At 40.4% G+C, this 10,995-nt stretch overlaps 1 protein-coding gene across 1 annotated transcript; it reads right to left on the bottom strand.

Moving 5' to 3' along the window:
- Positions 1-1,788: 1,788 nt before the first annotated feature.
- Positions 1,789-9,157, bottom strand: LOC139455259 (sulfotransferase 1B1-like). Its single transcript, XM_071236812.1, has 6 exons — positions 9,144-9,157; positions 6,925-7,103; positions 6,382-6,705; positions 4,430-4,533; positions 3,414-3,600; positions 1,789-1,898 (listed from the first exon to the last, which is right to left on the bottom strand). The coding sequence occupies exons 1-6, from the start codon at positions 9,155-9,157 to the stop codon at positions 1,789-1,791; spliced, it is 918 nt and encodes a 305-aa protein (XP_071092913.1).
- Positions 9,158-10,995: the final 1,838 nt, after the last annotated feature.

Here is a 10,995-nt window from a genome sequence, read left to right as displayed (position 1 = left end):
TTCATCCTTGACTTCCGTGACCAGTTAAACCCTTAAACTGTTGTTAATCATATGTTTATTGACACAAATGAAAAACACTAGCGACTCTACATAACAATGAAGGAAACGTCCAAACCAGTGTCCCAATCCTCTGTGTTAAGCCATAACCCTGTTTGTGTCGAGCACTGCTGGCGTGGACTGGTTCAGTCTTGGTACCCACTCCCTCAGTGTACACGGGGTGGCATGTCTGGTACAACACTGCGCGACGGAGTTTAACCTAGATGCACGGGCGGATATCCCACACCTATGTCTGTCAGCTGCGACACGCTCACACAAGGGCTTAACAGTTTATGCAAGTCACAGATCTGAACGACAAGGAACGTTATTGAGACGACCACGTGCTGTATAACGAAGTGTCATGAACACAACGTACTATATAACCTCACTATAGAGTGGTAAAGGGTATACCGTTTTTAAATTATGTAGTGACTGATGCCAAACCGACCATAGTGAGTGCGATTGGTTCTCTGTTCTTGCATCAGTTCATGCTTTCCTGCACCATCAAGCTTCCTCAGTGTGATATAACTGAAATAGTGTTCAAAGCGGCGTAAAACCAAACTCACTCACACCACAATCATATTACACTGCAATAATAGATGTGTAAAAAAAATAATAATAATAATTTTATTTCTCGTGTACAAATGATCAACAGTAACTACAGAGGGGGAAAATCCATAACATTTCTAAATACATGCAGAACAATACTCAATAGTTAAGTCGTGGACCGGTCGGAGGCACCGGTCACCCATTCGCATCAGCCTTCACGTTTCGCTGTGCAGAATTACGTCGTTTAGTAGTAGCAGGATCCGCAGATCGTGGGCTCGAAGCCAAGGTTCTGATTATGTTTCTTGCTTTGTTGGCACTGTGCCCATGCTCGGAAGTTTCAACAAATGGGACGTCATTTGAGCTTTTCTCAATAATTTGACACCAACGATATAACTGAAATACTATTCATGACGGCATAAAGCACAAATCACTCATCCACACACATTTTGAAATGACAGTGATTACACTTCGATTCCTACGTTAGCGATACAGTGATAACTGTTGGATGACATGAATACATACACCATGCAGATGAATATTCATTGACATGCTCTTGATTTATGATTCTTCTTTCCAGGTAGCCGCTTAAATTAGATTTTAAAGCATTTTTTAATCATATTCCTATCATAATATGTTCAAGACATAGGATTAGTCATGGAATCGTATTCTAGCCAGGCATACTTCATAACAATCTTTGTTTAATTTTCATTTCACAACAACCAATTTTGATTTACTTTAGACATGGACAGTTTCTCCATGTCTTTATTTGCGACCATCTGCTTGCAATCACGTCAACCATTACTTTTGTTAATTCCAAAGTTACTGTTATCATCGATTTCCCTCACAACTTTCGGTGGTAAAGTACTTTGCCATGATGTTGTCTACTGAACTCGATGCACTGCACATAATGTTAAGCATAAGCCCTTAGTCACAGAGCTGCACGGAACTATCATTGAAAATGAAGATGAGTGCGGTTACGCGAGTTCCATCGCTATCGAAAAATAAAATGGCGATCGAGAAAACGGGGACGCAAACGTCAAATTATTTATTTTTGTGTCTATAAATGTGAAGCAATACAATTTAGTCTCGATAAAATATTTGTTCAAGGTAGTCATTTGGCGACCTCTGAATTTAGATAGAAGAAAAACTGAAACTTAGGTCACTTTGGCAATAGTTTTGCTAACAATTTGAATAATCCGTTAGCTATTCATACGTGAATACAATGCCTGTTCCCTCAAACTTTCGGTCTATCACATCATCAAATCGTTTGTTTTGAGCAACTGTTATCCAGTTCCTCCAGTCCCCGACTTCACCTGAAACAATAACAGTACATGTCTTTAACTTTTCAGGTAAGTAATACATGAGTAACTCCTAAAGTTAGCAGCACATGATGAAGTCCACAACTGACAATATGATTAAGGCATAAAACGTGCAACTTTATACATAACAACTTCTGACTTATGGCATAGAGCGACGTTTCGATTGACAGCGTTTTCAAGTTGGAGTGATAACTTTTCTTAAGGAAGAGAATATATGGATGTCAACTTCTTTATATGAGGAACACACCGTTTCGAAGTATATGTTTACTCCTTCATCTGGTGAATGAATGCCATGAGGCAGAGAGCATATATATGTACACGTAAGGCCAACAAAATTAATAAGATAACAAAAGGTGGCAAATAACAAAGGGTAGAAGCTTACAAAGGAAGCCAACAGATGATTGGCGCTGATAGGTGATTAGCAATAGACAATGGAAGCCAGCACTTAAGATATCATAGCGAAGTAAACGGTAATGGACACTAGACACCAACGTCTAGAATGCTAAGTCATCAAGTATGCAAAACACGAGTGATTACTTAATTTAGTGATACATAATTAAGTCATCAAGTAATTAAAGCATGAGTAAGTCTTTCGAAACACACGAGTAAGTCCGTAAGTCCATGCGTAAGTAATACATGAGTCCTTAAAGTCTTTAAGTAAGTAATGCATAAGTTAGCACTTTATATTTTATGTAAGTAATGTATAGGTAAGACATAAAGTAACTGGCACATGAATAAGTCTTTGAGTAAATATTAAATGCCAATACAAGAGAATATCCAGTGTAGATTATCCGCGTGAGTGCATGAGTTGGTGGTGTTGAGAAAGTCCTTAAGTCATCAAGTCATAAGTAATTAATACAAGAGTAAATCCTGAGGAAAGTAATACATGCTTTAAGGTTTAAGTAAGTCGTACATACGTACGTCTTTAAATCAGTAAGTTTTTAAGTCATTACGTAAGTAATACATGCGTAAGCCCTTAAGTAAGTCCTTAAGTGACTTAAACATGAGTAAATGCTTAGGTAAGATTTAGTCCTTGACTCATGAGTCCTTAGGTCTGGGTGAGTGAGTGAGGTAATGCTTTACGTCACATCTGCAATATTTCAGCCATATCGTGACGAGCTTAGGTCTGGTAATACATGAGTAAATTCCCAAGTAAGTAATGTATGCGTAATTTGGTTGGTTGGTTTTTAAGTAACAAATACATGAGTATACAAGTGAAGATCCGGATTTGAACTGATTTTCAGTAACCCATGCTTGTCGTAAAGAGTGAATGGGATCGGGTGGTCAGGTTCGGTGACGTGGTTGATGCATGTTATCGAATCCCAATTGCACAGATCCGAGTCACGAAAGCAATATACAGCGTGAGACGTATTATTAACACGTGTGTGCCCTCACAACAGCCAATGCATATTTGGGACCTACTGTAAACCGTGTGTGTCCTCACAAGAAGCAATATAATACTTTGGACCTATTCTAACCCGTTTGTGTCCCCACAATAATTAATCTCACCTTTTCTGTACACCCCTTTGTGGCTTTCCTTCCAGATTTCGAACGGATCAGCAAAATCCTCCTTCACCTCCGCGTCTGCAGCCCTCAGCTTCTTAAACGTACACGCCTCTGCTATTTCCTGACAGAGTTCATCAGTGACTGACTCTCCGATGAAGTCGGCAACCGATTTGATGTGTTTAACAGGATCCTAAGAAAACAAACAAACATCAGTGTTATTACCGATATCAAATGTCGTGGCCAGCACCTTACGATAAGCTAGGCGATAACATTTCCTGTGACATCTTCCACATCACCAATATTCAGAAACAGAATCATGGCTACGTGTAACATCTGTCTTGTTCTATTCCTATGGGGATCCAGGCGTTGGATGCAGATGTATCCCCACCCATCTCTTTTCCAAAATATATACACAAAATTAAACACTGTAGCTACAGTCGTATATATGTTTTAGGTCTAAAAGATCTAGAATACGAATAGAATATCAAATCATCCAGATAAATACCTTTTCCCGTTTATAATATACGGGAGTGTTCCCGATTCTTATATTCGTATTTTTCCATAAAGGTTGTGATAATATATCTTTTTCCTCTTTGACAGAATTTCTCTCTTTTTTAAGTACTGTAACTAACTCAAGAGGTGGTATATCTTCCAAAGATTACATGGTTGCTACATTTGAACAACACAAAACGTTTCCCCTTGTATCCCCTTGCGGGGCAAAAGAAAGGCATAATTATGTCTAAATGAAGACGAAATTGTTATTTGCTGTGAATGTATTTCATACGGATATCATAGTCGATATTACATGCATCATATGAATGAGTATCTCACAACAGATGACATGCATATGGCGTCTAAAGGAACATGAGGGTCGCAAGCGAATTTTGATTCTTTTGGAGTTTTTTTTGTCTTTATGATGGACTACATGTCTTTCGAAACACATCTAACTGTGTACTAATCAGACCATTACGTCTTGTCGACGCAAGACATCTGGGTCTTAAACTTTAAAAAATACAAACCTCTTTCATGTTTTCATAAAACATTGTTAAAATAGGCAAGTCCGGGTTGTCCTGTTTCACTTGCCACCAGTCTTTTAGATAATCGGCATAACTACCTCCGGGAACTGAAACATTGGAAGTAATTAAATAACGTCATAAACCAATTGTGCTTATATAAGCATGTGTCTACGAGAAGCCCGGCACACACTGACGTAGCAGAGCAGCACTTTAAAATGTATAAATCCCCATCAAGACAGCACAGCTATAAACCCAATTCAAGGAACAGCACTTCAGAGCGTTTAAAAACACATTCAGGCAGCACGGCTCTTCATGATCAGAGCGTTTACACCCACATTCAGACAACACAGCAATTCAAAACGTTTAAACTCACGTTCAGACAGCGCAGCAGATCAGAGAGTTTAAACCCACATTCAGACAGCGCACTACATCAGAGCGTTTAAACCCACATTCAGGGAACAGCACGTCACAGAGTTTGTACCAACACTCAGACAGCGCAGCAGATCAGAAAGTTCAAACCCACATCCAGACAGCGCAGAATTGACATTGTCATGTTTACTTAATATCAGCTGCACATTACCGTACTACTGTAGAACCACTGATTGTCATCCAATTGAAAGAAAAAAGCATTAATGATGCAGTATCTCTCTTGAAACTGGGTCCAGATTCCATGATAGGTTAAACAGTAAAAATCACTCTTGAGCGTCGAAACATTTTGACGTCTTCGCGCTGCTGACACGCTGGGTTAATCCCGGTTAATCGTGACTTTTAAATGCAGACGCACAGTCTGAGTGACCCAATGGAACTCTGTTTTCATTACTTTCTTTAGGGTAGATTTTCGAAATCATACCTGGGTGACCTATGTCGTTGGTTGAAGTGCACGATAACAACTTCTCTCGGATATATTACACTTTCGCAATCCGCCATCATACATGCATTACACTGATACTAGGACTCGACTTAAGCTTGTCTGTCTCACAGCCTTGAACCATTATGTTTTCCCTTCCGCCCAGCACTGTACTGCTATAACCCAAAGTGATGCAAGTCTAATTTTTCCACAGGTTCTGAATCCATGGAGTAGAGACAGAGCTTGGGAAGAGGGCCAATACTATGCCTGTCACTTACATGTATACCTTTATCTGTTGGTTGTAGAATGTGACCCGAAAAATTGATATTGACCCCAGCAAGTGTAGCCCAAATGCAGGATTTACTTGTGTCGGAATATCTGATTTCAGTGTGGTTCTTTTTCAGTTTTAATGATTGTTTGTGTCTACCAAAATTATCTGTTTTCAGAGACAATGCGTCAGTCTAAAATGACACTAACAACCAGGGTAACCGCATGTGCTCAAAAGACAAAAAAGAGTTTAAAAGTTCTTCCTTTACAATGTTATCTGTCGGTTACCTTCCTTTGACGAACGTTGTGGTTTATTGTGAAAATGTTAGTATGCAGGACCGTAAAACGACTAATAAAATCTTGGCGTGAACGGTAGGAGTGAGTGAATCGGGTTTGACGCCGCTTTGAACCGTATTCCAGTTATATCACGGCGTGTTAGCTCAATGTAGGAGGAAAGCCCGAAGTGATACAGGTCTCAGACGTTTACCACTTTGGTGAAACCCACGAGCACGGGTATGGTGCTGACAAACATGGAAACATAATCGGATCAACCCGGATTCGAACCCACGATCACAAGTTTCTGGCGTTCCCAGGGGACGCAAGTCCACTATGGTGAATTGCGGCGCAGTAGACGACTGGACTTTATTGGTGAAGAAAATGTTTGTAAACGCATTATATCAATAATTATTGTTGACGTCTTTATGAATCAAATGAATAAAACCTTTCTGCCATTAGATTATTTGAAACATATACATGTATGGTAATAACCCTATCAAACTAATAGCCTTTGTTATTATCACGAGGTTTGATATGACTTAATAGCATCTAACGTATCACTCACCTTTTCCTTCAAGAAACAGATCCAGAAATTCTGAATACCTCCCGTCAAACCTAAAAAGTTTTTTGGATCCGTTGGCGTGGTTAAAATATGATACGCTGACATCTTTGGGATTTCGCACGATGAAGATGGTTTTAATTCGCTTCTCTACCAGTTTCTCCGGCAGATGGCGGAAGTAAAGATGCGAGTTCAGAACCCGCGGGGATGGCAGTTCATCAATCCTCTCAAACTTCGGCATCTCCAACATGGCGATCTCTTTCATTTTCTTATTGTACTCAGAGTTACCGGCCCTGAGCATGTTGACGATTTCCCACAACCAATGGGTACCTGGAGGAATAGACAGCATTTATGTGAGGTGGTAATTCTGTGTCAGGCAACATGATGTGGCGGCACCTGGTCCTATGAGAGTTTCGAGGTTGTTTTTTTTGTACATTTTGTCCCACAATGAACCAATGCGGCGTTGAACAACATTCACTCACACACTAGAAATCATTTTTTTAATTTTAAAATCATTTATTGGGTAAATCGTCTATCTCAGGTTCTTACCACATTTTGGATATGCCGCTATCATGACGTCATCGTCCCTCAGCTCGAGCTTCTGAACATTTCGAATCATTTCCATATCATCCTCCGGGGTGGTGCCAACTCTCCGAAGGACGCCATCATTTATGTAGAAGGACCACCCATGACCATTTTCATTCCGGTAGTCAAGAATCTCGGGAGTACTATGAAGAATGTGTGAGTGAGTGAGTGAGTTGGGGATTACTGAACACTGAGTGGGTTGTATCATGACTTAGTGTGTGAGAAAACCTGGCGCAAGTTGCAGACGTTTACTGCTTGGTGCCACCAAAGAGATTGGGTATGTTGCTTCCAAACCTAGGATCATAATTATTGTGAAGTTCAACCTATTTTCCGAACCCGCGGATTCTTGTACTCGCAAGGGACGCAATTCTCCACAGCTAATACTGAATGCCAGTAGTATCTTCTCTGGTAACTAATTGTTTATTTCAAAATAATGTAATGTATGTCCATTATATAACACCAAGAAGAATATATATTTTTAAATGACATCGCTTCAGCAGAAGTTTACTATTTGCTGTAACATTGTTTGCTTTGTTTGCAGTATCTGACTGAAGTTGACTGGAGCTATATTTTTACATACTAGTTCTTTCATATACACTCTTACAAAAAAACCGCGGAGGTAGTATGTAGTTCATTGAACCTAACTACACAAAAAATCGGGTATATAAATTGAATATATGTTATTGGAAACTTTTGGTGGCCTGATATTCGACAAACGGTGCGTCAAAACGCAGCCATTGTCGATTTGCAATGTCTTAAACGGCATTGTTTTCACACTTGTTAAAATGCCATGGAGGAAAACAGTGAAGGAAAATGCACGTGCAAGTTATGGCACTCGTAACTCGTGGTAGTGGCTATAAATAATTTGTCATTCAATTGTCAGCATTTTTCATGCTCGAAAATGCCGAGGCTCAGCGCTGCCGATCGGAACATTGCAACAGGACGTATCCAAAGAGGGGAATCGGAGTCTTCTGTTGCACGCCACTTCAACGTCCATCGCAGTCCCATTTGACGCCTTTGGGACCGATACACACAGTTCACTTCAACTGCAATTCTTCAACCTCACCTTCTTCCAATCATTGGCCGCCTGAGGGAGGAGTTTCAACAGGGGAACGCTCCAACGCACACAGCTCGTGTCACCCTCATAATACCAAAATCAACGGCTTGCCCTGGCCGTCGAGATCTCCAGATCTCAACCAAATCGAACACCTCTGGGATCGACGTGTACGTCAACGCCAGAACACGCCGCAGACACTCCTACAAATGGCCAACGCGTTACAAACGGAATGGAGCAGAATTCCGCGGGGCAGAATTCGTACACTTTCCAGTCAATGGCGAGCAGATGCAGAGCCGCGATTGCTGCCCAGGCCGGTCACACGAGGTACTGAGTTCAGCGCAGCTTTGTGGCCTTATGTGACATGACAATGAACAGTTTTTAATGCCTTTATAAAACGACAACATGAGACTATCGAGCTCCAAAATTTCATATTTGTATCTATGATATTAAATTAAATATATTGACTTTATTAGGCACAATACATTTACTAAAAATAAACCTGTGCGTTTCTTTTTTCTTTCTTTGAAGAGTGTAAAAGATATTATAATGGAGGGGGCGGATGAGAGGGAGATGGGTAAATGTACAGGGGGTGGAGGCGGGCTAAAATATAAAACAGTCCTAAGACCAATCTCAACACACACACACACACACACACACACACACACACACAGATCCGTCCGTCCATTTGCTGCATATATGCTGTATATATGCTTGTAACAAACTACGGTTAAAACGAATTAAAATAAGTGATCCCTTTGAGTTCGTTTATCAGTAACCTCTATTATCAGTGACCTGTCCATTTTTTCAAAACATGTCGGGCATTAGACACGACTGTAACTCCTTTAGCCAAGGGAAGGTGCGCCATGGAGCATTAGACCCATCACGCTGACAAGCGACGGACAACCTTGCAAGCGCAGTTGCAGTAGTATTTCCATTGAGTGGGTACTTGGCCATAAGGAGATCTGTCTGCGTCCAAAATGAGCGACTGTAAATATAACGGTTATCTCCATTTACCTAGCATCCTCAACCGACCCTCTGCCCAACACGTGTATCGTCTCGAATGGTGTTACCTGAATAAACACACTGCATTAACGCCACAGCTTATTTGAGGAGAACATTTACTCACTGCTGACTTCCCATGTTAATCAGTCCTTGTTATGATGAAGGCTTGAAACTGACTTTCTTGTTTACTCCTCGCGTCGCCCCGCTATTACCCCAGTCACGTGACGAGAGAAATAGGTGATGATTTATAATAGCTCAATATGTACATTGTTCATTGTCATGTGTACGATTGTGGGTTAAACTGGTACCCGTTAACTGTTGTGTTACGTTTACTGCGCTGCAGTGGGGAGTCCATTTAGACTTTCCATCGACGGGAAATTCAAGAGTTCGAATCCTTGAGTCGCTCAGATAATGAACCATGATATGTGTACACCAGACTGCACCAGTTGTAATTTAGCGCTTACGATATTAGTTCTGTAAGGAAGAGTTCTGGCGCTGTTCCATCCCATGTTAAGTCTATGGAACTATTTCCCCTCACACGTGTTCCCGTCGAGCCTTGTCCCAAGGCGTAGTGTGACGTCGCGCAGCTTGTCGGGCGCATCTGAACTATATCCGAGATAGCGTACGTTCTGCCACCTATTAACCATGATGAATCATTATGAACATTATCAGCTATTTCTCACATTCTTCATACCAGCATATGTAGTCATCATTAATCAACAACAAGAATATTCAATTTCTACATATTTTATATACCAGTGCATGCAGAATGGACTTGTGCCGGAGAGCCATCCCAAGCCATCCTAACAACATGTAGGTAAATTTAAAATGTACAATTCATGTAACGTACAGTTGTTCAACACCGCTTGCTTTAATCAGTGAATTAAATTTCTTAGGCCAATGAAGCCATTTTACCAAATATTGTTCTTTGAATATTTTCCCTTTTGGTCTACAGGATTGTCTCTACTTTTCTCAAGTCATCTTCTCTCATATCCACTTTTAAAGATCTGATACGTAGAAGGTGCCCTGAATAACTTTACGTAGCCCTTGACACGGTAGACTGGCAGTCCTCAACGTAATAAAGTCTTTGAAAGGCATTTAGAAGTGTAACACATGAGAAAAGAAAATTTATGGATGTCAACTTCTTTATTATGAGAAACACAACGTTTCGGAGTATATGCTTACTCCTGCACAGACTCATGATGTAGTCGGAATCGTATCATCGACTCTGCTTAATGCAGAGCTTGCTATTGGATATGAAAAGGGTTTTGTCCCTTTATTTATAGCTGTTGGCAGAAGTCTGTGGTTTGACTGCATACTAATAAGACTTCAGTACTCGATCTGCTGTCTGTGTTTCAATGTTGGTTAGTAAATGTTTTATCTTCCTTTGTTGTAACAACTTCTGAACTTCCTTGGCTCTGAATTCTTGATCTCAATCAGTGGGCAGTCTGGAGGGTTGTCTTTCACAATATATCCTAATGCTTGGGCTACTGTAAAACCTTTCTTGTTCTTCAATTTCCGCAAACAAAGATATGTGGAGAACACGTCAACCACCACCAGGGTGGAACTAACATTATTGTTGTCTTTGAAAACTTGACCATAATTATCCATTGATTCGGCTGGCCATTGGTCATCTATTCCAGTGAACATAATTCTATTTCTAGCAAACGCTCTCCTCAAAGGACGTTGTAAACTGTAAGCTTCCTGCCTATGAAGTTGTTTTTATCTAATATTTGCTCAAGGCATACTTTTCAAAAAAAATTTAAATATCTACACACTTCATCAGGCCCAGAATAACTGGCAGGGTTGGCAGTCCAAGGACATGATCCCACTTTCACAGCAAACACTGTAATGACTACAATCATCTACAGTGCGTTCTTAAATTTAGGTTTCATTATCATCAGTGTCATCGTCATTGGTGTCCTCACTGTCTTCTCAAAAACGGTCTAACCACTCATCTATTTCCTGTTTGTTCT

This window comes from Haliotis cracherodii, unplaced genomic scaffold, assembly GCF_022045235.1.
Source record: "Haliotis cracherodii isolate W230 unplaced genomic scaffold, xgHalCrac1.p SCAF_11, whole genome shotgun sequence".
Taxonomy (NCBI): domain Eukaryota; kingdom Metazoa; phylum Mollusca; class Gastropoda; order Lepetellida; family Haliotidae; genus Haliotis; species Haliotis cracherodii.
The sequence above is the reverse complement of the archived record's forward strand: the minus strand, read 5'-3'. Positions and strand labels throughout refer to the sequence as shown.